The sequence below is a fragment of the Pollicipes pollicipes genome, unplaced genomic scaffold (assembly GCF_011947565.3).
Source record: "Pollicipes pollicipes isolate AB1234 unplaced genomic scaffold, Ppol_2.1 Scaffold_7261;HRSCAF=8764_pilon_pilon_pilon, whole genome shotgun sequence".
Taxonomy (NCBI): domain Eukaryota; kingdom Metazoa; phylum Arthropoda; class Thecostraca; order Pollicipedomorpha; family Pollicipedidae; genus Pollicipes; species Pollicipes pollicipes.
This window is the reverse complement of record NW_023597054.1, coordinates 7528644-7554881: the sequence shown is the minus strand read 5'-3', so window position 1 is coordinate 7554881 and position 26238 is coordinate 7528644. Positions and strand designations below refer to the sequence as shown.

The following is a 26238-nucleotide window of genomic DNA, read 5'->3' as shown; positions in this document are numbered from 1 at the left end:
ACGCCACCTGGAGCGACCCGGACGCGGCAGGGCGGCGGCGGCGGCGGCGGCGGCGGCGGCGGCGGCGGCGGCGGCGACGGCGGCGGCGACCGGCGCGGAGACGCCACCCGGCTGGCGCAGCACCGCCCGCTCGACGGCCGGCAGACGGCGACGGTCGTGCGTGTCAGACGGCTGTCAGCACGGCGCAAACCCATCGCCTTCCGGCCCGTGGGAGCCGTCGGCGCGTCGGCGGCTGCCGAGTCACGGCCGTCCCGACCCGGCCGCTCTGCCCGCCACGCCCGCCCCCAGACAGCGGTACGGGACGCTGGCCGGCGGCTCACCACAGGTGCCGTTATGTGACCTGTCCGCCCGCGCGCTTGCATTTTGGCTCGCCTGTCAGTGTTTCTTCGGCCTGACATCTGATCTTCGATCGGCTGGATTAATTTTACTGCAGTGCACGAGCAAATCTTATCCTTTCAAACGTTTTCCTAAGTTCTCATTGGCACAGTACACATCCGCACACTAATCATGTGGCGGTTCATTTACATACCTGCGGCCCACGTTGCGAGCAAATAACCTCACCTAAGTTTCCTGTTTGTGCAAGTACTGAGTGCAGTCCAAACACACTGCTCCACAGCCCAGACGTCGGTGGCGCCAGCCGTCGGTGATCTGAGGCCGTGCCTTACTTGGCTTGTCGTGGCGCACTCCACGGGTGCCGACAGCTAGTCTGAGATAGGTGGCGCGTATCGCGGTGTTGACGTTCTAGACCGAGAAGCAAGGAGCACAGCCGGCGACCGCCCCTCCTGACAAACCGGGCCAGCCCGGTTCGCCAGCTGCGCGCCGTCATAAGCTCTGCAAGTGGAAGTGCCGCGCATCACCCCCTCCGCCGTGTGGCGGCTGTTCAAATGTGCGACAGGGCCGCCAACCCTCCGCCATCACAAGCGAGATGTGTGAGCCGCGACGCTGCGCGTGAGGCGCCGACGCGGCACCTAAAACCTGCTCCCGCAGAGTGCACCAGGCGTCATGCCAACGCCCGAAAACTGACTCGAGCGCTGAGGTTCTGTGTTACGCTGAGGCACGCCTGTTTCACGGAGAGCCCGGCTGGCGGCCGGCCCGGCACATTACGCAGACTGCCATGAGCAGAGCGGGCCACACGCGGAGCAAACGGCGGCGCGCCATCCCACCGCTGTACCGCTGTCAGCCCGGTCCAAGACGCGGCCCTCCGTGAGCGATGCGTCTTCGGAGCGCGCTCCGGCCCCGCGAACGCTCCGAGTCTGCAGCGGCCGTCGCGTCGGTCTTCGGAGCACGCTCCGGCCCCTCGAACGCCCCGAGTCTGCAGCGGCGGTCGCGTCGGATGGGACGGCCGCAGGCGGCCGACCGGCCGCGGCACTAGAGACCTCGCCGCGACGCGTCGTAGCCGAATGGGTCCAGCCTCAAGCCGCTGAGGCTGAGATCGATCGGGCTAAGGCCATTCAGCGAAGCTCGGCCGGTCATGTCGTGGTTCACTGGCGTCCGTCACTTGGCGCAACGGCGGGGCGCGGCCGTACCGACAGCGTCGACACCAGCCGTGAGACGTCGTTGCTGCCACTGCCACGGCGAAGGCGACGCGGCTGCTGTATTGACTGTCGGTGTGCGGCCAGGCAGCCGCGGCGCTGCGGCGTGGTGCGGTGCGGTGCGGTGCGGTGCGGTGCGGTGCGGTGCGGTGCGGTGCGGTGCGGTGCGGTGCAGTGCGGTGCGGTGCGGTGCGGTGCGGTGCGGTGCGGTGCGGTGCGGTGCGGTGCGGTGTAGTGTGCTGAGATGAGCCGCGGTGTCGTGTGCTGCAGCGAAAGGCCCTCGTCGATTCGCCGTTTCAGCCCGGTCTGGCTTGGTCGCCAGTTTGGACAGCCGCCTCACCAGCCATCGAGCACAGCCGGCAGCCTTCAGGCACGGCGTGGCCCCTCTCCTGACCCAGCCAGTTTATCGTCCGGACTTTCAAGGCAGAGGAAGTGCTGGTTGGGAAAGCATTGCTGGTTTGTCTAGCCTCAAACCGGACCAACGTCGATGGGAAACTGGACAACGTTCACCCTTTCCCAGCTCGGTGGGATGAAAGCGGAGGGGCCGGACAACAAAAAGTGGATGCAAGTGATCACTCAAAGAAATGAAGACATTATATGAGAATATCCATGACGATAGACTTGGACAGGCTTGACCAAGGCCTGGACTTGACGTGCCTTGCTGTCGGAACATGGCAAGTGTCAGAGAAAGGGTGAATGTCGTCCAGCTTTCCAATCTTAAGTCACGGTTAGCCTTAAAGCTTCCAAATACGTAAAAATTTCCAGTCAAGACCATTCTGCATACAAAACATTCTCATAGCTAACGCGCCAAGAAACTGACAGAAGGATGGAGATTAGACAAGGCTGAGAGTGTGTTTCTGTTGGCGGTACACAGGCCAGCCAGACCTGGGGTCCCCCACAAGGGGGCGCTGCTCCCCCACAAGGGGGCGCTGTTCAGACGTGCCGGGCCGCTGTTGGACAGCGCTGGCTTCGGGCCACCCAGCTGATCTGGACACTGATGCGGCTCAGAAATCCTGTTCGCCGATAGGAGCAGTCCATCAGTGACGGCACTCACACCAGAGCTATCCAGTCGGCTCCGCCACCGAAACAACGACCCACAGAGCTGCAGGTGGCAGCGGGTCGCTGCGGGTCGCTGCGGGTCGCTGCCACCGCGGGTTTGCTGGTCTTCCCCCCTGGGCGATCTGGCTAGCGGGGTAGAGTTCCTCAGAGCAGTGTCCAGTTGGCCCGGCCGACTGCTAACAGCCCAGCCTACCGCGTATCCAGATAGGCTCCTTGAGGTCCCCAGAGGCCGCCCTGTTCCGGCCCCTGGATCAGATCGGCACCGGTCGGCTTGCAGGCACCAGCCTGCACCAGCCTGCACCAGCCTGCACCATCCTCGACCACAGGTGGCCGGCCTGCAGGACGCCAGCCTCTACCGCAGGTGGCCGGCCTGCAGGACGCCAGCCTCGACCACAGGTGGCCGGCCTGCAGGACACCAACCTCGACCGCAGGTGGCCGGCCTGCAGGACACCAGCCTCGACCACAGGTGGCCGGCCTGCAGGACACCAGCCTCGACCACAGGTGGCCGGCCTGCAGGACACCAGCCTCGACCGCAGGTGGCCGGCCTGCGGGACACCAACCTCGACCGCAGGTGGCCGGCCTCAGGACGCCAGCCTCGACAGCAGGTGGCCGGCCTGCAGGACACCAGCCTCGACCGCAGGTGGCCGGCCTGCAGGACACCAACCTCGACCACAGGTGGCCGGCCTCAGGACGCCAGCCTCGACAGCAGGTGGCCGGCCTGCAGGACGCCAGCCTCGACCGCAGGTGGCCCGCGTGGACAGGCGATACAGCTAGTGTACAGCTCCCATCATATTAGCGGCGCCGATACCGTATATCAGATAGGGAGCGCCGACGGCATTAATTGTCACCGGAGCCGGCAACAGAGGTGGGGCGTGGGCCAAGCGTGAGGGGCTGCGACTCTCCCCCCATGTTCCGGTAGCCTGCAACGATACGTGCTGCCTGCAGGTGGTGCCGCATGGCGACCAAACTCCACAGGAGTCGCTGTCGGGGCGCACCATTTCTACACAGAACTCTGAAGGAGAACACCACTCCCGCCCGGTTTGCAAAAAGGCCTGACGGAGCGGCGTCAGCGAGCGGTACTCACGCTCACGAGCCTCGTGAAATGGTGGGGTCACCGGCATACGCATCGTTAGCGTCGTCCCACCGTCTGCGACATGGTATTGGTTAAAACCAAGCCATTTATCACAGACGAACGGGACCGCCGACGGCCGCATATTGGAGCGGTGCCGGTGGCCGCCGCACCCTCTACATCACGTCCGTCGCGCCCAGCGGCCGCCGCGGCGAGAATGGCCACTCGGCTTCCGCGAGACCCGCCCCCGCACCGTTCTCCGCCGGACGGCGTTGCGTCGGCAGCGGCGACCACGTGACCGAGCCAGAGGGAGGCGTTCGGCCAAGCCGCATCGCTCCCGGAGGACGGCACGCAATCTGGCTGACGACGGAGGATCGAGTCCAGCCCGGGCCGGACCCAATCAACAGGTCCCAAGCCGGCCCGCACCGGGCGTCAACAATGCAGCGATGACAGCGGCCCAAATGCGGCAGCAGCGGCCTAGGCAAGGCGCGATCAGCGACGGCGGTGGCCCGACTACGGAGTCGCCAGCGATGACAGCGGCCCAAATGCGGCAGCAGCGGCCCAGGCAACGCGCGATCAGCGACGGCGGTGGCCCGACTACGGAGTTGCCAGCGACGGCAGCGGCCCGACTACGGCATCGCCAGCGACGGCGGCGGCCGGACCGAGGCGTGATCAGTGACAGCAGCGTCCCGGCCGAGGTGCGATCAGTGACGGCAGCGGCCCGGGCGAGGCGCGATCGGTGATGGCAGCGGCCCAACTGAGACGCGATCAGTGATGGCAGCGGCCCGACTGAGACGCGATCAGTGATGCCAGCGGTCGAACTGCAGCGTGAAAAGCGATGTCAGTAACTCGACTGGGGGGCAACTAGCGATGGCAGCGGCGCAACTGGGTCGTGCGGTCGAACTGGGGCATAACCAGCCACGACCTCGAGTCTGGCTGGCCGATTGCCGATAGCAAACTCGACACACCAGCCATTCTCCGACCCGACATCCCCACCATCCGATCAGCCACAGTAGATTCCATTTCCATGCCAGTCGCCATCCGACGCCGAGGCCAGATCTTCCCAACGGGACGCCAGGAGCTGACGGAGGCGACGGAAAGGCTGCAAGCAATGATACTTAGGTGCACCCGAAACCTCCAAATGCCTGCCAGACGGGTCAGCAGCGAAGGGGCTATAAATACCGATAAACCTCTATGTCAACACATGGTAGCGTCAGCCGCCCACCCAAGGTTACCAGCCAGCTCGGCTCCGGTTGCCGACGCTTGCACAGCACCCGCCCGTGCCACAGCGGTACCGGTTCCAGCCGCCGGTACCTGCCCGCCCGTGCCACAGCGGTACCGGTTCCAGTCGCCGGTGCCTGCCCGCCCATGCCACAGCGGTACCGGTTCCAGCCGCCGGTACCTGCCCGCCCGTGCCACAGCGGTACCGGTTCCAGTCGCCGGTACCTGCCCGCCCGTGCCACAGCGGCACCGGTTCCAGTCGCCGGTACCTGCCCGCCCGTGCCACAGCGGAGCGCAGCAGCCAGTCGCCGCGTGCGGGCTTATCACGGGAGCCTGGGCTGTAGCCCGGCCCATCCGCCGCAGCGGCCGGTGCCTCAGGCCCCTCCGGCGCCGGCGGCGACTCCTACTGCCAACCGACCAGGCCAAGCCGCTCAGGCCAGCCCTTCCGGGGACGAGAGGGGAGGGGCACGGCGTCGGCGGCGACGGCGGTGACCGGCTGGAGCAGAATTGGTCTGTGATTTGAGCCGGCAGTTGGGCCACCGACCGGCGACCGACGGCCCGCTCGTATGATTGGTTATCTGGAATGAGATCAAAGCCGGTGTGGAGCTGTCACCGCCGGCCGGCCGACGCCCAAATGAGCTCGGCAGCCACGGCGCCACTGATTTAATCGATTGCCGGCTGCCGGACAAAGAGCGAGAGGGAGGCCAGGCCTGCCACCGCCCTGAGAGCGGGCAGGGAGCCTCTGCCTTGCGCTCCCATGAGATGGGGGAATGGTGGCCGTGTCTCCCACCGACGTGGGAGGCGTGGGGTAGGGGGAGGAGCTGTGGCCGTACCTCTCACCACCAGGAGTAGAGGAGGGGGAGTGGTGACCGTATCTCTCACCGCCATCAGTGGCACCGCCATGGGTGGAAGAAGGAGAGTGGTGTCCGTGCCTCTCGCCGCCATGGGTGGAGGAGGGAGAGAGGTGTCCGTGCCTCTCGCCGCCATGGGTGGAGGAGGGAGAGTGGTGTCCGTGCCTCTCGCCGCCATGGGTGGAGGAGGGAGAGTGGTGTCCGTACCTCTCGCCGCCATGGGTGGAGGAGGGAGAGTGGTGTCCGTACCTCTCGCCGCCATGGGTGGAGGAGGGAGAGTGGTGTCCGTGCCTCTCGCCGCCATGGGTGGAGGAGGGAGAGTGATGGCCGTGGCTCCGCTCCCGGAGGAGAGGGGGGGGGGGGGGAGGTTCGGACGCGTCTGCCGCCGCCATGAGAGGGAGAGCGGCGGCCCGCATCGTCGAACACAAACACGACCGGTCGGTGAGGGAGGGGAGGGGAGGGGAGGGGGTGCTGGCCCGCTGCCAAAGTCGGAGTCGTCGCTGGATGAGGACAGGGAGGAGCCACCAGCCGACCGAGAGGCGCAGACAAGGCCAGACAGCACATGCGCTGGGTGAGGACAGGAAGAAGCCACCAGCCGACCGAGAGGCGCAAACAAGGCCAGACAGCACAGGCGGGCGATGCGTTAGCCTCATCGAACGGCAGCGCCACGGGGTACAGGGAACCCGCGCACCACGGGTTAGTTTTGGCAACCATTGGCCATTTGACCCCTAACTGCGTTAGAGCCACGAAACAAAAATCGGTTGTTCACCTGTCGTCGAAGGAATTTCATGGCGTCCGATCTGAGCTGCTAAGGTCGTTAAATAGCCGGTGCATGTAAAAGTTCCTGCAACGTCCGTGAACAAAGAGTCGAATAATTATGGTTTGGGGAGCAGGGATGAAATGATGCTAGCTTTTGGCCATGAGCAGGCCATTGCCAAACCCAGACTGACACTTGTGTGCTTCAGGACTGTCACTTTACACCCAACTCACCATTCATTGCTAACAAGCAGCAAAAAAGTTAAACGTCGTAAAAATGGATCAGAAAGCCTTCAGAGTTGACATCATAGCCATGAGTCTTCACGTGACTGGGACAATTTGCTCGCAAAAGTGGGATGATATGTTCACAAAACATGTGCGATGAATGCACCATTATCTACGCTTAACTGCATAACACTGCCATTTACCATTTTTCCATCAACCCAGAAATGGTACTTGGAGGTTGGCATCCCCGGCCAGCGACGGGTGACTGCAGGAGACCGCCGCTACCAGCCGTGTCGTGCGGCGGGTAATGTCGTGGCCGCTGTCCCCGATACCGGTCGTGTCGTACCGGGAATACCACCGGGGCCGTTATCCCCCGTGCCTGTTGTGTCGTGCCTGACGCAGTACCGTGAAACAACCTCCCACCTGCCGGCGGACGACTGGATGAGCCGACCTTTCCGGAGGCGGGCATGACGGGCGGGCATGCCTCCGTGAGCCGGGCGTTACTGCCAGCACGGTCCGGAGGCGGTCCGGAAGCGGCTCGGTGTGCCTCCGTGAGCCGGGCGCAGTGTCCTAGAATTGCCGACTTTGGGTGTAAAGCAACACCTTATGAGGAGGAATTTTTCACTCCTTTTCCCCATATTTTATGTGATTTTTTTCACTCCTTCCTGACATTGTCCAATCGCACATGCCAAACCCCTACTTCGCTTTCTGAGCTTTTCAGATGTTATCCAAAATCGAGCTCACTTGAAACCACCAAGCATAAACGAGGCTCCACAGAATCTGGACACCTAGGGCTATGTCCTGCCTCACCTACATCTCAATCATGTCTATGTATGCACAGAGCAAGGGCGCCAGGTACCTCCAAGCCCAAGAACCCCAGCAACTCCAGCGCTTGCACGCATTAAGTTTGGTTTGTTTACAAAATGCATCACAATCGGCAGCTGTGTGCCAAACGCAAGGTTTTCACACATCCCCTATTTTTTGGTCTCACCACCACACCACGAAAACAGAGCTTGGCGCAAACACCAGCAAGACCTGGTAGAGAATTTAACTCAACGCATCTCTTTTTTTCCCGGGGAAACTTGACCGCTAAATTGCATCACTTCCGAAATGCAGGAGTGAAGAATTCAAGAAATGTCTTCTGAATTAGATTTACAAGATGAGTATCACCATTTGAGCCCTTTTGTTAACAGATTTGAAGTCAAATCAGCTGATTACAAAATTTTGCCAGAACAGGATTAGTCTGTATATTTATATAACTACTTTTGTTTTTCTTGGTATCCATACCAGTGTGATGCCACTTAATTTTTCCTTCCTTTTCGCTTGCCTTTAGAGGTACCACCTGTTGCTTAAAGTGTTGACCATTTCCTCTGCAAGATGCTCCAACTGCAAACTTGCACGTATTTCACACATAAATTGGATTAATTCGCCGGCCGCCCAAACATGCTTGATTTGCACCCAACAGTGAACAGTTCACAGGGAATGAAGGAGACAATCTGAAGCATGGAACTTATTTTTGCCGCCATTTTTGCCCTGTTAAATCCCTCGGTTAACCGTTTTCTTGGTTCACGGCGGTGCTTAGTAATAATAAATCTAAGCCTTTCGAGCGTCTAACTCACCAAGCTACCTGACAGGGCTATCCTAATGCTGTCATACACAGCTTTGGGACAGACCTCATGCAGCGAATACAGAAGTGTTTGATGGCGAAATTCTGCCCACAGGAGATGTTTATCATGCACACCTCTTACTTGTTTTGCATTTTAATTTCGTTGGTTGATGGGCAAGATTTTATTTGTATTTGGGGGGGGGGGTGAGTGTGATGACTCTGTCTGCCCGCATACCATGCAAAAGGTACTGACTTTTTACTTTGAGGGAGCAGGAAGAAGCCAGTAAGTCTTTTATGAACCAAGTAATTGCTTACCTTACCTGCCTCCAACACATGATTGGTAACCAGAGTTAGCCATGTTCTGTTTTGATTCACTTGAGTTTTGTCGTAAGACAAATCATGTCATAAGACATGCAATGGACTTATTTTGTTCGATATTCTTGATAACTTGTACCAAATTTCTTGAAGTGGTCCCTCATGGCTGCTTTAACCAGATGTTTTCTATAGTTGTCATGGTTTGCTGACTGGCAAATGACTTTACTGTACAAATGCACTATATTTTTAACACAGGGATACTCTAAGCTGCATAGCAATTATAAAATGAGTTAAACATTTGTATGTAATAAAAAGTCGGACCATCTCATTTAAAATGTGAAGCCAACATCTCAAACTTTGTCATTAAATATGAATCAACAAGCCTAGATAGATGCATTTGCTGCAGCTGAAAAGGCAAGCAGCAATACTGGCATGGTCATCCAAAAGTTATGTTACTTTTGAAGAACAGGGATTGTTTTGTGGAGCATACCCATTATTACCCTTGACATAGGTTAACCATAGCAATCAAAATAAGTTGTTCAAAGTGATTGAAGGTGCTTTCGATTTGTGTGTCATCAACTTTGTCTGATGTCAGCAAGCATACAGAAATGAACAGAATAAAAATGCAAGTTGAAACCAGCCGAAAAGTAGCTTTATCATGTTTTTATTACAAGTGGTGCTGTCAACAGATAGGTGGGTTAAGATGATGTTCAACATACGGGCTACTCTTAGTTAGGTTAAGTTGGTTAAGTGCATGGCAAGTGCCAACAGGAATTGTACTAGATCAGCAACCCACAAATGCTGCTGTGATACAAACAGGTTAGACGGAATGAGATGAAATAAAGCCTCTTTAGGTTAGGCGCAGTTAGGCTACTTTCAGGGCAATAAGCATTGGTGTTTTGTAAGAAACAGTGACAAAGTGTTTGTTTTCCCTGACCCCATCTTAACAGAAGCCAGAGGTATGTCTGTTGTGTTTGACTTGGGGATGGGCTGATGTGTAGGAGTCGAAAGTTGTTTTTACTTGAGCTTTTTAGGCTTGTTGAATTTTCTGTTGTTATATTGTTATTGGATTCCTTTGCTTTGTTTTGTGTTAAAAGTACCGTGAAAGGGAAGTGCAAAGTACAGCATCACATTATTGGGGTTAATGTTTTTATACTCACTATATTGTCATGAAATTACTATGCTTTAATGTATTCTGTTTCACTTCAATGGCCTAAGATGTTAAAAAACAAGACAGTTTTGTCAGGTTTCTGATATTACGTCCATGTCATATACGTGCATATACTGATACACGTCCAAGCCAACTTCAAATAAATGTTTTTGTTTGCTGAAGCATCAGTCACGAGCTCATAAGCTTCATCTCTTGTGAATTGATTTCTTCACTCCCGCACGGTCTTTTTGCGACGGTATTTTTCACTCCCACCCCAGTTCAAAGGCGATTCTAGCTCCCTGGCCGGGCGTCACTGCCGGCACGGTCCGGAGGTGGCCCGGCGTGCCCCCGTGAGCCGGGCGTCACTGCCAGCACGGTCCGGAGGTGGCCCGGCGCGCCCCCGTGAGCCGGGCGTAACTGCCAGCGCGGTCCGGAGGTGACCCGGCGTGCCCCCGTGAGCCGGGCGTCACCGCCAGCACGGTCCGGAGGTGGCCCGGCGCGCCCCCGTGAGCCGGGCGTCACCGCCAGCACGGCCCGAGGCGACCCGACCACTCGCAAGCTCCGCTCGAATCGCAGCTGCATCTCGGCACGGGGTTCAACACACCTCCCGGCACTGAGCACTAGATGCAGCAGCCGAGCAGCCGGACACTTTCAGTTCCAACCAGATGTGAACGGGCAGAGCGGATGGAACGAAATCAGCGGCCGAATTCTACTAGGTACTTTGTAACATAGAAAAAATACGTAACAAGCGGACTGCGAGATACGCGTACAGCGTCATGCCATGTTGGCGGCAAACCCCTGGGGAGCTATTTCTGAATCGGGGGACTTTAGGGTTGATATTCTGTTCCCGCAAAAAAGAAAGGCCACGACTCCTTGTCGTTCCTGGGCCTCCGCATCCAAAACTCATGTGACTTATCTTGGACTGTCAATTTTCAACTGTCCAAACGACGCAGGCTGTAACAGGTCGGGCACGACATGACATTGTATAGCAGGCTATAACCTTTCGGCAAAAATCAGTTGTCCAGTGTAATGGATTCACCCTTTTGGAGTGGTGGGAGTCTGGGTCTTCGCAACAAGCCTTGTCTGGAGTTGGTACGTCACTTCCCTGTCCTCTGGTCACTGTCTTACGCTTTTGACAGGGTTGACTGTTGGTGTTTTTTATCGTTTCATTTTATTGTATGCACAGAGGAAGCCCGGTGCTTGACCGTTTGCTGTAGTTTTTATCTTAATAAATGCACGGACGTGTTTCAGTATCAACCAATATCTGTGTCCTAATGCAGCTCACTGTCAGCAAACTGTCGAAAGATTTTGTTGCCAGAATCTGATCTATTCCAGTATTGCTTATATCAAACTTTTCGACAGGTATCTCCAATGTCGTGCAATAACAAGCCTTCCGTTCATACCGGCATGTTACAAAATATTCCCAATGTTACGCTCATGCCCACAAAATGTTGCGGTGAACAAGGCTAATTTTAGACCGCACATTCTCAGTCCAACCGCAAACGAGAGACCCAAGAGACTAAAAACGAAAGTTCAAACTGATAAAAACTACCGGGCCTGGTGGAGAGGCGGGCTGATGACCCGTGTGACGGGCATGTGCCGCCGCGTTTGGCCGGACCGCCACAAAACGACATGTCATTGTCCGCACAGCGCGGCCGCAGAGCCGGCCCAGGCGTCTTCGCCGCGGTGGAGCTACGGCCGGCGCTGACGACGGTCCTGGTCAGGCACGGCCGGCGCTGACGACGGTCCTGGTCAGGCACAACGCTGACGCCAGTCCGGGTCAGCGCGCGGCACCGGCAACGGTCCGGGTGAGGCGCGGCACCGGCGACGGTCCGGGTCAGCGCACGGCACCGGCGACGGTCCGGGTCAGCGCGCGGCACTGGCGGCAGTCCGGGTGAGGCACAGCCCGGGCGACGGTCCGGGTCAGGCACTGCCCTGGCGACAGTCCGGGTGGGACACGGTCCTGGCGACAGTCCGGGTAAGGCACGGCCCTGGCGACAGTCCGGGTCAGGCACGGCCCTGGCGACAGTCCGGGTCAGGCACGGCCCTGGCGACAGTCCGGGTCAGGCACGGCCCTGGCGACGGTCCGGGTCAGCGCGCGGCACTGGCGGCAGTCCGGGTCAGGCAAGTCGCTGGGCGGGCGCCTCCGCGTCAGCGTGTTGGGCAGCCTGCAGGTACGGCTCACGCTCGCCCGTTGTTTGCCCATACGAGCCATGGCAGACTGACTAGCAGCTTCGCAATCTTTGGCGTAGGCAGCGATACCGTTTGGGGAAAGATAACAGAGGAGGAAGAGCTTGCATTGGGCGCACGTGCATCTCTGACCTCGAGATAAACACACGTGCATCCGATAGCTGGCGGGGAAATCAGACATCATGTGGGATTGAACACAACAGGAGAGGTTCAGCTGTTCCGTGCCATTGGTTTCGTAAGCCCAGTGGGCCCAAATTATTTTATCCGTAACACCAGCACAAAAATCGCTGGGTAGCCGGGGATTCCGCAAATGCGAAAGCCGTCCTTCCAGTCACGAGCGAGCAACGGTTTCGGGGTATCGAGACATACGTTTTGGTGATTGGTGATTGGCGGATATGGCATAGCATTGTTCAAACGGCACTCTGGGACAAAGAAGTCGAACAGAAGACGGAGACGTTCAAACAAACAAAATGTCAAAGCGGAAGATTAAAACTAAAAACGCAGAATGAACGCAAAACAAAGAAACAGTGTTGCCGACCAAAACCCGGCACACGGCTTGTTGGGCATCTCGCCGTTGGAAATATATTGTGGGTTGCTATGACGTTCAGGTGCTGTTCAGGGTGGTGGGGGGGGGGGGTTAAGTTGTTCCACGTTTGCCCTGAAAATGGTTGGTCCGCTTCGTTAGCTGTTCGAGAGGTTTTACGAAGGATGCGCAACTTGCTATCGATTATGAAAATGCAAGTGCAATCCAAACGAAACAATCGTTTCATTCCAAAAGTGTATTTGCTAATGCAGAGGGCGGAAACAGGCCTCATTTTTCAACACAGTCCTGCGAAATAAACGGCCAAATTTAGCGGACGATGATGCCTTGACCGGTGACAGTACAGGGTTATTATTGTTTTCAATGATAGTCAATGTGTGCAAATAATCGAGAATAATGTCTAATAAACAACATCCGCTCATTAGCAGTTCTAAAATATAGTGGTCACTTCTTTTGGACTGCTCCTTGTAAATTGCGAATGGTTAATCTGGCATGGAAGTCCGTGCTATCGCAGGCTTCCAAATGGACTTGCGAGGCGATTGCAGAGCACATGGATCTTGCTCAATCGTAGCTCGGGTATCGCAGGATTACCGGACGTCCGTTCATCTGCGTTATCATTCTGTTTTCAATATCAATAATTTGCTTCAATTAAGATTTCAGGCTATCGTTGAGTTCTTAAGATGTGGGTTTAAGTAACTAACAAAAAGAAAACAATCGTCCATCCAACCATGTTATTCACTGGCTGATTTCGTTAATTGCCAGGTCTTAAAATTCAGTTTTCATAAACCCTTGCAGATCTCCCTTGTTACCCCAATGGCCGCGCGAAAGCAGTAGCCATTCTTGGACCAAACCAACTGAGGGGGATTTAGGTGGACTCCCTGGGCTGTTTCAGACGGTAGTGGCTCGGTGTCGCGCAGAACGCTCGACCAGATAAGCTCTGCTCAGACTGCAAGATGGCTCACTGCGTTCCCTTTGGCTCTGGTTTGTCTCTGGCCCAGGCTCATTTCTGATTTCGGCGTAGAGAGAAAGTCGGACACCGAAGGGGGGGGGGGGGGGGGAGGGGAGGGCGATGAAGGGCGGTGAAACACTATATGTAGCAATGGACATTACATTGGACGTTGCATTGAGCATGAAGTCGCCGCGCAAAATACAATGACGTTATTTACAGACCACCAGCTGAGCTCCTTCAACTCTCAATACAAGAGTGATGTTTTTAACATCCTGTCACTAATCGGACGGCTCAGTTTAAGATTTGCGGGAGTTGTTGAAACTGAAAATAACGCATTTATCGCGTAACGCGTGGGGTCGATACCGCACCACCAGTGCTTTTCAAGCGCACAGGGTGACGCAAGCTGACAAAAGCGCTCGACAGATCAACTGAGGCTGGGGATGACGTCTACCCTATGTCAGCGCAACTGCTGATGTGTGATGACGCAGCACATAGCCAGAGCCGTTTGTACAGATAATCCCGGTGCATTTAAGGAAGTGTTCCACCTTTGGGGCATGTTTCAAAAACATGCTCTCGAAACCTCGGGACTAGTTATTCTAATAACAGCACCAGTTAGTGTCACTGCAGCACGGTCAAGACATAATACGGATATCAATTTTAAGCATCTTCGAGTCCAAATTACGCCGTCAGTACTCCCAAAAACACACTTAAGTGAAACGTCAGGAATAGTTGGGTTTAATAGTAGCACTGGGTAGTGCTGCTGCAGCACCGTCAAGACACAATAAGGATGATGATGATGATTGGGGTTTTAGGGCGAGCCGACTTCTGAACTCACTTTCCGTCCAGTATCAATTCTAATTATTTTCGAGTCCGAATTACGCTGTCGACGCTTCGCAGCAGCACTACACTTCTTCCCTGTATCCGCGACCACCGTTGTCGTGAAAATCATCGTGGGCACCCCTGCTGGTGTGAATAAAAGAACGTTTGAGATTGGCCCAGTGGGCAAGGACTTGTTACCGAGGAGCACATTCGTTGAAGTTTAAACCAGAGCGTCACGTGGAAGATGTGATACAGCCAAGGCTACTGGAGAAGGCTACACAGACGTGATGTCACCATGGACTAAAGTTTGGTAGCGTGAAATGTGATTTTTGGTTGATACTACGAAAAGGTCAGAAGACACTAGTCACGTGATGAAAATCGGTGATTTCGCCATTGAACTGGATGGAAACACTGCTCTACACCTTCATTTTAATATCATATGAATAGATATAATAATTTTGCATTCCAGCCCTTCTAAAGACAACTCTATACCAGGATCTGACCGTAAAAACAAACCCTACTAAACCACGTTTTCTAGTTGTAGCACTCGTGCCATATTCGTTGGGGCGAACGCGCGTGAATATCCAATCTATTTTTACACTGCAGTACCTACATGGAGTGGAAATGTGAAAATAAGGTTATGTGAGGAAGGTAGGTGCCAAGAATTTTACTGTTGCTGTGCTGTGATCTTCCTAGGTGCTGGTTAACTTGCGGATCTATAATGATGGATAGGACAGATAAAAATGTTGCGCAGAAAATAACACCCTCACCACGCTAACATATCCCTCCTAGACTTTTTCTGAACTGAGACATGGGCCTCGACTCTTTGACTCGCATAAAGTGCAAAACTTGCCAGAAATCGGTCTATTTTACAATGAAAAAAATAATGCTATCTTGAACGTGCTGTATCTAAGCCCCTGGATTTCATCACTCAGTAACCCCATACGGGCAGACCAACCCTGCATCCACCCTGACAACGCTCCCACTAAGGCTGCAGGATGTGCATTCCAACTTCTCAATGCGCGTCCTGGGGCGCGTCTCATTTCCACTATATGTTGCTGTGGCATGTTGCACTCTTTTACACATGCTGTTTCTAAGCACTCTAAGCGCTTTTCTAAGGCCAGAGCTCTTCGGGGCGAATCACTGGTTAATGGGTAACCCCATCTGTCTGTCAGGGCAGGCTGGAATCGCATTTCAGCAATGATTTTGTGTCTCTGTTGCTAACCAACGCTATTTTCCAGCTTAAAATATTGCATTGAATGCACTAGGCAGACAACGATTCGGTTTTTGGACATATGTGTGTTTAAACCAGCCTGCAAAGAACGCCGCCATAGCGTTAGTGCCATATGACTTGGTCCCATGAAGACGTCACAGCATCGCTACCCAGAATGCAGCAGTGCGGGGTTTGGATACAGCCATTCCCAGAGCCCAAGCGCGCCTCGTATAGAGTCACTGTGGTAAACGTCATAGTGTATATAAACTGGGGAGCGATCAAAGCCACAATATAGCGTTTCGCTGAATTCACGGGAAAATAACTTCATGTTCGCAGATTCCTCCTGTCTGAGCATAATGCTTCAAGCTTTCGTGGCATGAATTACGCAAACATTTTGACTCAGTACACGTCGGAACGCAAACGTCCGAAAAAGTGAGGCTTGCAAAATGTGGCTTGCATGTCTGGTGACTCGACAGCCAGTCTACTATCGCACTGTGTGAATGTTGACTGACTTGACTACGATCTCGAGAGCGTGGGACTTGGTGACCGATCTGCCCTCACGCCACGTGACTCGACTGCTGACCTGCCTTCACGCCGCGTGACTCGACTACCGACCTGCCCTCACGCCGCGTGACTCGGCTGTCGATCTGCCCTTCCACGGCGTGATTCACTGCCCGATCTGCCCTCACGCCGCGCGACTCGGCTGCCGATCTGCCCTCACGCCGCGTGATCCGGCTGCCGGCCTGCCCTCGCACAGCGTGATTCACTGCCCGATCTGCCATCACGCCGTGTGATTCGGCTGCCGATCTGCCCTTCCACGGTGTGATTCACTGCCCGATCTGCCCTTACCCCGGGTGACTCGATTCAGCAGTCTCGCCCGAACCAGACTCACCTTCTTGGCATCGTTGTTGTTGTCGGTGAGCGTGACGGCGCCGTTGGTGGAGACGGCGCCATCGGTGGTCATCATCTCCTCCGACCCTCTCTGCAAGCAGGGCCGGACGGGCGGCGTCAGCGGCGGCGGCCATAGCGGCGAGCGCAGCCCAGGGCTGCTGGCCGCCCTCCTGAGGCTTACAACCCAACGCCGACGCCGAAATCAGCAAGACACCATACCGATAAAGGCAGGCTGGTCTCTCACCTGGCGCGGTCAAAACTAAGTAACAGCCCGATCGTTAGATTGCAAGTTATTTTCCATGCCTAATTATTTGAACTGATTTCCCCTTCCCAGGACGCAGGTGAAAGGGGGCCGACGAACTTGCAAAACACAGGGAAAGGAAAGGGAGAAACAGACAGACATGCACAGCGGGAGAAAAGGGGGAGATAGACGTGCGTGAGAGCAATATACGGGAAAGGAAGGGGACAGACAGACAGACGGGAGAATGGGAGGAGACGGACGTGTGTGCGAGCAATATACGGGAAAGAAAGGGGACGAACAGACAGACGGGAGAAAGGGAGGGGACAGACGTGTGTGCGAGCAATATGCGGGAAAGGAAGGGGACGGACAGACGCGCGAAACATTAGGGAGACGGACTGGATGGGGTTGACAACCGTGCGAAATAGCGGGAAGGGGAGGCAGACAAACGCGAAACGTGAGGAAGTAGGGAGGACAGACAGATGTGCGATACGGGAAACAGGAAGGGGACCGACTGGCTTGCCCAACGCAGTAAAGGGAAGGAAACAGGGGCAAAGGCGAAGCACAAGGAAAAGGGAGAGGAGACGTGTGAAACCAACACCCTAGCTGAGGGGGGGGGGACGCATAACACGAAAACCAGGCTCGCATATCACATGCGGGCGGAACGCGAGAGCGGGCAGCGGCGGCGCATACAGTTGGCAAATTGTGGCGGAAGCCGACCCGCAGGTGGGACCGGCTGTCAACCCCTCGACGGCGACCCGCACTGGACTACTGGCAGCTCTGCACGCCCTCCATCAGTGGCAGGCAAAGAGGGCCGCCGCAGCACCCTCACATCCACACAATATTCCATGTTTGCAGTGAATTGTCTGTCCTGGCATGCAGCCAATGCACGCGTTTTTTCCACTTCTAAACGATGGCTGGCTTGCTAGCGAACGACCGCCACACCGGTAATACATTCACTGTGGGATGTTATGCGATGTGTTGGTATAAAGCGCGATTTTGCTGCGCCGAAAGAAATATCAATGGGTTATGTTGTGCATGCTGATGCGACCAAAATATCGCACACCTGACCATGCCTTCGAAACGTGCATCAAATGACACTACCTTCTTGCGTGCGACTGGGTTGCTATACCAACGGAGGCATTCTGCAGTGTGACGCTTATCTGAAATTTCATCAAAAACAGCCAGGGACCCCGGAACGCTCCTGCTCTCATTCCAACTTGCAACCGTGGAAGCGATCAGCTGGTAAGGCGCGCAGGGAGGAACAGCAATCTTAAACATGTTTTACATAGCATTCCGGATACTGCTTTTTGCCTCTCAAATTCGACCTCAATCAGAATCGGCGTCAGAAGCCACAAGCATACTTCGCTGGAGATGACAATGACCTATACTTACAAGGATATTTTAGTTTATTCCTTGGAAACCCCTCTCTTGAATGTACTGGGAGGTACTGACTCTCAAATAGCAATTAGCGCGATATTTATCAGTATATATTATGAGGGTGCTTAGCATTTCAACGCAGCGCACGTGGTGAAACATGGGCGAAAAACTGCATGAATTCAGTTGGCGTTAAACACGTCTTAAGGAAAATGCCGCTGAATGTGGGGAAGCAACTATATGAATGAAATGTCTACCTAATAAGTTTTACCAGAATGCGACTCTGGGACACAATTGTGTTCAAAACTCTAATTTTGTCTCCAGAGTTGAGTTTGCGTTTTCCTTGCTGGCTGAATGCCTGCACTGTAATATTACGCCGTTTCGATATTTGTTATAATAAGCAGGTGGTTAAAAGTTGAGGTGGAAGCAGGAACTTATCAAATTCAGGTGTTTGTGCGACTCATATGTTACAGGATAACAAATAAATACGGTTTTCAGTGATAAGTATTATAAGTCTTCAAAACTAAAACTTCAACTTAATAGGCTATCAGTGTGCTTATGGATTCTTAATGGGCTGCCTGGTTGATCAGATGAAAAACGGCATGGGTCGGGATCCACGTCTGGTTGATCAGATGAAAGACGACATGGGTCGGGCCCCACGCCTGGTTGATCAGATGAAAGACGGCATGGGTCTGGCCCCACGCTATTACGCCTGACATTTGCCGAAATTCACTTAATTTTACCTGTCTGAGGTGCACATGATACAAAACTATCGAGCGCTTTTTTGGCGGCATCCATAGCCCTGGTGTGCCCAGAGCGTGTCCATATCCCTGGCCAGAGACCTGCGCAGCACAGACGATGCGTGACTGATGTTGCAGACAAGATCATAACAGTATAACGGATTCAACAAATGTGGGACCTGACAGGCACAATGACTGCAAGACGCGCTCAAACTCACAGCTGTCTGATGAATGGTGTTTACGTCGCATTTCACCATCTAAGTACACAAAGCTTTTACAAAATAATTCACCGAACACCTTATGCCATATTTTTGGGATGCAAAGTCGTGCATGCATAAAATATGACACAAACTGCACAGGTATTGTGCAGCGCTGCACACGTGAAACCGAGTTTTCAGTCGCTCTGGGGGCAAATTTGACGTTTTAATGTTTGCAAAAACAACAGAATTTTGGGTGCCAAATTCAACGTTGCAGACTCAGCCCGACATGGGATGGAGCAGCTCAACGCCGGGGAGGGGGCGTGGCCCCTGCAAAGAGACAAGACGTTCCGCCCATTGTTTGTCATCCATCCGCACCGAAAATAAGCCGCGAGTGCGAGCACACTGTTGGATATCAGGTAGCGCTCTCCGACGCCCAGACGGTTCGCAAATTTCATTTTATGTTATGACGATACTTTTCCTGACCTCAGTTTGATCTATCAAGTCAAGAACAAGACGTGTCGATTTGACGTGGCGTGCAAGGCGTTAACACCATATTGCGCTACGCTGCGGGGCGTTTACGTCATGTTGCGCCATGTTGTCAAGCATGTGCGCCGTATTGCGCCACAGCGCGGTTATAAAACGTGTGGGTGTGTTGCTCTTTCGGGTCTAAGCCTGAGGCCAGGTGCGTGAAAAGTTCTGAGCAATGTGAGGCAACTGGCAAGTGTTTAAGTGGACGCAGTACCTCTAGAAGCATCGCCGCGTTCATGCCGCGGCTGCAGTAAGCGGCCATCTGGGCGTCTCTTTGCTGACCACATCGCCCGGAATAGTTGATCTTGGCGACTGTGATTTGAATGCTAAGGATCGGACGCATAATTATCACATTTCATGTGAAGAAATGATCACAGGATACAAAGACTGGCCGACACAGACCATTAACGGGCTGTTTTTATATATTAAAATATTCCAGTGTGCCAGCCCGTTGATGGCCTAAGGCTACAACTTCGTTACTCCTTTTGATCATGCTAAATAGTCCATAAAATTATTATTGGCATGCACAAAATTGCTTTGGTTTTAATGGCAATGTCTGGATGCGCTCCGGCCACCACAAATCTTGGACCATTTCATCCTAAAGAGCACTAAACTCTGGCTGAGCAGCGTCGGCGGCAGTGGGTAGCTAGATCACGCTGACCCCACCAGGCGATGTCCAACAACTTTTCAGAAAGCTCGTCAGTTTGGAGTGACTAGAGCCAAGTGAGGACGTGAAGCCTTTGGGGTCATACCCCTCCAATCAATCAAAACGGGATGATAAGCCTAAAAACGCCCCCCGGGTCCCAAATAGGGTTCCTATCACAACAAAGTAAGACTTCTCTGGTTGAAAGGACTCCTTATCCTTTGATTTCGCCCTTCCCTGGACGAAATCCTGGCTACGCCACTGTTCTTTTCCAGGTCCCTGTGAGTTTGTTGGCACTTCTACATAATTGGTGACTACCTCTTTTCACTCTGCGCTATACCACAGACGCAGCGGTCGAAGTACCGATAGTTTCTGTTTCGCTAGTAACTTGGAGAGTTAAAGGCAGTGTTCCATATCGGTATGGGTTTTTTTAACTGAGTCGTCTCGAAGATCATTCGTTGGAGTTCACAGCCCTGTCCTTCTTAAAATAAAAAAACCCTAGTTTCTAAGCTACACGTCTGCGAAGATGTGCGAGCTATTTCGAGGAGACTATTTCAAGGTCATCCAGGCATCCGTGAAGTTGTACAAAGCTTGTCATTCCATTAATCATATGGTGACCAAGGCCAAGAAAACGATAATCGTCGACCGTTTACATCAGGGGTTCGGGGGCACAATTTGCAGATGTAACGACCGTGAAATGGCCCTCAATCAATGCCGTGCAATGCCAATGACATTGTATGACGTATTCAAATGATGAGGTATTAAGCAGCATATTACTTAACAAAGGAAGTTTTGTTTAGAGCAATATTTTCCATTATTTCATCATATCTGGTGTTTGCTTTAATACCTTCAAATGGGGAATATTCGCTTTACTAGTTTTGTTAACCAATGGTCCGGCTTTCGCTCTATCTTATGGGTTTAATTGACACAATTGACTTGGCCTTGCCGATCACTAACGTCATCACAATCTCCAGCACTCAAACTTAGTTGAACACGCTTCTGTCGGCAGCGAATTCGAGCCAGTCGTTTCGGCCGTTACAATGCTGAGTGTTCGGGTCTGGTACGTACGGACATTAATTTGCTCCCCGATAAGTCATTTTACCTCATTAAGCCCTCTTCACCCCACCAGTCACACGCGCGATGCTACACTCAGCGAGCGCGATCCGAGTCGGCAGTTGACTGAGCTCTGTTGCCAATTGGCGTCACGTCCGGTCCGCTTGGACGAGCGTCCCCGTCAAAATCAGAGCCCTTCCGTACCGGCACTTTCATAACATTCGCTTCATGTGCGACGAGGCTATCCCTCGCTGTCCACTGGCTTCGGCAGTTGGTCACATTGCTGTGCTGTTGTTGGATCCTGCGCCCCGGCGAGGGAGAGGCAATGACAGCTGGCTACACTGAACCTTTCCGGTGACTGGTCAGAGTGTTATCAGTGACCTGTCGACCTGACTCGTGACCTGTGGCTGGCCTGCGACGAGACCGGAGTAAGCGAACATTTTTTAAACCGAAAGTGAAATTCAGCATCACGTCCTGCGGGGATAATCTTGTGAATGCTCTTGACAGCAACCGGACGTTTCCGGGCCACCCGTTCGCAGGTCACCGCCTTAAAAACGGTCAAAACCGTTTTCCCCCAGCCCAGTGCGGTGAGAAGCTGGCGGGCTGATTCCCAGGCCGAAGGAAAAACGGCTGAAGCACCGCCGCTGCGCTCCGTCGGCTTGCCTGAAGCCCCGGAGCGCTCAGCTCCTGTCTGGAAGCGCGAGCGATGCCGATGGCTAAATGGGCGTGACACCCCCCCCCCCCCCCACCCCTTTGGAAACTACCAGTGTGGGAGAGATTCCAACTGACCAAGCAGTCCGACACTGACAGGGGGCTGATGTGTGCCTCCAGTGCGGTAAGCCAGAAACGACGGAGAAAATGTCATTGGCATGACCATATAGACAGTTCAATGAATGATCAGTTACCTGAATGACTATTTTCCGTATCCTATCGGTGCACACTTTTCCGCCACCTTATATTTTAATTGGATGCTGAGTGGGTGTCATCTCTGCTACCTATGTTGACTGTGACTATCTATGTTGAACCCAAGTATGACGCATGCATTTGTGCGTTGTGGGCGCTCAGAGCCCAGGACCAGTACGGTGGGTCTAAGATAGTCAGCTGACACTAAACCATTGTTGGGAAATCCGGCATGACGGGCGTGGCGGCGCACACTGCCCTTCAAAAGGAGATGATTATAACATTTGTAAAGCCACGATGGCCATTCCGGTGGCTCGGCCACATCGACCTATTGCGGCCTTTCCACATGTGCACAATCGAAGTTACCATCATACATGGTCGAATGCTAAGAGCGATTGTCAGAGCAGGATCGGCATGCGACTAGTGTTGTACATCTGTTTCTTCTCTGGGGGATGGGACCTTTGCGAGCGAGACCACCCTACATGCCATCACGGGATCGCACCGACGCTGGTAGGGGGGCCCCCCCGGACACCGCTTTTGGAATTTTCCACCGGAGCTATCTGGTGCTGCGTGACCAGGGCCGTACAAAGCTGATAAGCAGTGACATTAGGTCCGCACAAGAAGCTATCATGAGGATCAAGCCACTTTCTTCAAATCATCTCACATTTCGAACATTGCTGAACCATTCGTTGTCAATTTAATCCCGTGTTTTACTTATGTTTTCAGCCCCTTCCCCCGTAACCTTTACGGGCTTCTTCAAGAAACTGTCCCACCTTTGGAGCTTATTTTAAAAACATAATTCAGTGAAACGTCAGGAGTAGTTGGGTGTAGTAGTAGCACTGGGTAGTGCCGTTGCAGTGCCGTCAAGACATAATAAGGATGACGATGATGACTGGGATTTTAGGGCGAGCCGACTTCTGAACTCACTTGGCGTCCATCATCAATTTTAAACATTTCTTAGTCCAAATTACGCTGTCAACGCTTTGTCAAATCACTTCACTTCTTTACTGCGGTCGCAACCACCGTCGTCATGACAACTGTGCGCACCTTTACTTGTGCGAATAAAAGAACGGTCGTGATAGGCCCAGCGGGCCACGGCCTGTTACTGAGGAGCATGTTGGTTAAAGTTTGAACCAGTCACACGGATCATGTGAAACACCCATTCCCAAAGCCATAGTAAAACGTTTCGTTGAATTCGCTGGATAACAGCTACATGTTCGCTTATTTACTTTGTCTAAACGAAGTGTCTCAAGGTTTCGTAGCATTTATTACACATACAGTTTAACACATAAGGGTGCGGCAAACATTACAGAACGCAGACGTTGCAAAAAGCAAGGCAAGTAAAATGTACTGGTTTCATCGTGGTGAGCAAGGCACCAAATGAGTTAAATTTCTCCCACATGGTCGACCACTTTAGATAAAAATTCTGAGCTATTCAGGATTTCGAGAAAACTGGTAGTACCGATCAAATCACGCACATCCGCTTTGATAAGTGAAAAGTACAAAAAGGGGGATACTCCCTTTAACAACACTGTACCAAATAAGTAATTCATGAACAACTGTCGGCAGAAAATTATGCCGCATAAGGGAATGGTCTATAAAATGTGTCTTTTATGGTCGGTAATGAATGCGACTTTTAGCAGAATAATTGTTTTTTTGATCGGTCGCAACATTTGGACAACGATTACGCTTAACAGCTTACATATTTTCGTCGATATGTGGTACAGAGATGTGCACAGTAGCTCGGAACAATGCCAACACAATCCTCTGCAAATGGTGAATAGCAAATTGTAAAATCCGTTTTGATACCATAAAGAGTGCAAATATAAATGAACGCATATTTACTTTGCCATCGTTGTTCGATGTAAATATGTGCTAACTGTGCGTCTTTAAGAAAAGGTTTCAAATGTCAGCGACTGAGCACAACTCCTACTATACATGGCAATGTCCAGAGAAGGAAAACACGAGCTCCCTGGAATCAAGGTCGTCCCGTAACGCACCCCACCTAAGCTCATTCCACGTCAAACATCACAACGGGGCGGCATGAAGCGATGGGTGGCGTCAGAAGGGCAGAAGTAGTGTTATTCAATATGACCGCGGAAAGCCGGTTTCTGGGTTCTGTGACCGCAGTGTCGTCCCCTGTCAGAAAGTCCGCTTTATCCCAGCCCAAGTGGCATCCCGTCCAATGACAACAGTAAAGTCTGTTATTTCGCTGCCCGCACGGCAAACCGTCCCCTCCCCCCCCCCCCCCCCCTCCTGGAATGTTCCGGCCCGGTGGGGCAGATACAATGGAGAAGGCGGCGGTGGACGGCCGGGCAGGCAGGGGACAGCGCCGGAGTGGACGCTCACTTCCAGACAATACAAGCGCCACGGACGCGCTTTCAACCGGCCAGGCACGAACACACCGGCCCGCGCGATATCGCGGCAGCGCCGCATCAGGGCGGCAGCGGGACTGAGAAGGGGCTGGAAGGCGCACCGTCTTGTCCGGGGACCGCGGGGCGCGCGTCGGCACCGCCGCACATGCCGCCGGCGGCGGCGGCCGCAGACAAAACGCGCCGGCCCAGCCGGGTCACGTGACCAGCTGGCCGTGCGGGTCGTCGGCCGCGGCCGACCATCGTGGGCCCGTGCAGTATTGATCAGGTCACGGCGACACGCGGTCGGCGGTACAGAGACGGACTCGTGTCCGGGCGGGACTGCATAGCCGGCCACGCCAGGTCGTCGGCGCACCGCCGCATGCCGAACACGCCGACTCACCATTTCCAGACTGGTTGATACCTCCAGCGTGACAGAGGAGAGCGAAGGCGAGGCAGATGACGGCACCGGTGCGAGTCGCGACGCTCAAGAGACAGAAGGAAAGGTGCGCGAGACGCCGCCCGACACGCAGCGGATGCCGGAGGCGGGAGCTCCCCCAATGAACAGTACGGAGTGAATGGGCGCCGGCCGGCTTGATCGGTCGCCGGCCTGCGAGTCTACGCCACTGCGCATGGTCGGCGTGCTAGCGCCTCCCAATATCGATTTCCGTCTCAACAGGTGCTGACGGCCAGGCCGACAGGTAAGCAACGAGAAGTCCGTTGCCTGGTGCGCAGCATTTAATGCAACGTTCCCAACTGGACCAGCATTTAACGTAATGCAATGAACCAAACCATCCATAAAACACACGCGTGGATAACGGTGCTTATGCTCTTTCCTTCACAGACGCATTCCGCCGATTTTGGCCAGGTATGGGCGGTATTTGCGATACATTTACATGTCATAAGTCGTAGGTGACCGAGGTTAGGTCATCCCAGGCCAAATGAGGTCAGCTTCTCAACACCCACTCGTCTGTAGGCTAGTTTCTCTGATCTAAGCTTGCGCGTGGGACATCGCTGCATCGTGCGTTTTGTTTCTATGACGGCATAACCAGGTGCGTGGTTTCATGAATATTGTTTTGTGGGGTCTGAAACTCCAACCGAATAGCAAACTACATCGCTGGATATGCCTCAGATATCGGCCCAGGCCACCCGCATGGTTAATCAGACAGACCACCCACAGCCACGTACTCGTCACCGTCGTTATGAGGTTCAAAGTTAGCATGCATGATGTTCAGGCCGTTTTTCCGGATTTCGCAATGCCTTGGTCGCAGTTGCTTCAAGCATCCGCCGAGGCAGTTTGTCCGTTTTTGTCCATGCAACATACTCCGCTCATTCCACAGGCTTCCTCCTCGCCGCCTACGTAATGGCACTGCAGCCGCAAGTATGTACTGGCGGCTCTTTATGCGGCGGATATTCGGGCGTGTTACTGAGCGCGCTAGCTAAATGTGACAAACTTTTGACGAAAAGGATTCTGGTGAGACAATATATTGCAATCACACTGACATTCAAATACGCTTTTGTATGCGGCTGACCACGTGCTGTCGACTGCAATAGTAGGGTTGGCTAATGCTCTCACATATCGTGCACATCACATCTCCGCACAACGGATGCTTCCACGTGTGAGAGGAAGTTCGGCAGCCCGAGACCGTGGCGACGTGGCACCAAAACAATGCAATTGAGACAACAGCGCATAATTGTGTTGGTACACATTTCTGGTCTGGTGTCCACCTGACCACGCCCCGTCGAGAGAGCTCTACATGAATCGGCTAATGCAGCATGTGCCCTCATCGACTTTGAGAATTTCGAGATAGACGATTCAAA

The 26238-nt window shown here is 53.8% G+C and overlaps 1 protein-coding gene across 1 annotated transcript in view; it reads right to left on the bottom strand.

Moving 5' to 3' along the window:
* The window catches only part of LOC119111771 (polypyrimidine tract-binding protein 1), a gene marked incomplete at its 3' end in the record, with an annotated part of 51361 nt that extends 26382 nt beyond the window's left edge, over nucleotides 1-24979 (bottom strand). The window contains 2 exon segments of the mRNA XM_037235592.1: nucleotides 16389-16478; nucleotides 24821-24979. Coding sequence (XP_037091487.1) covers nucleotides 16389-16478; nucleotides 24821-24823 — 93 coding nt within the window.
* Between the last annotated feature and the right edge of the window lie 1259 nt (nucleotides 24980-26238).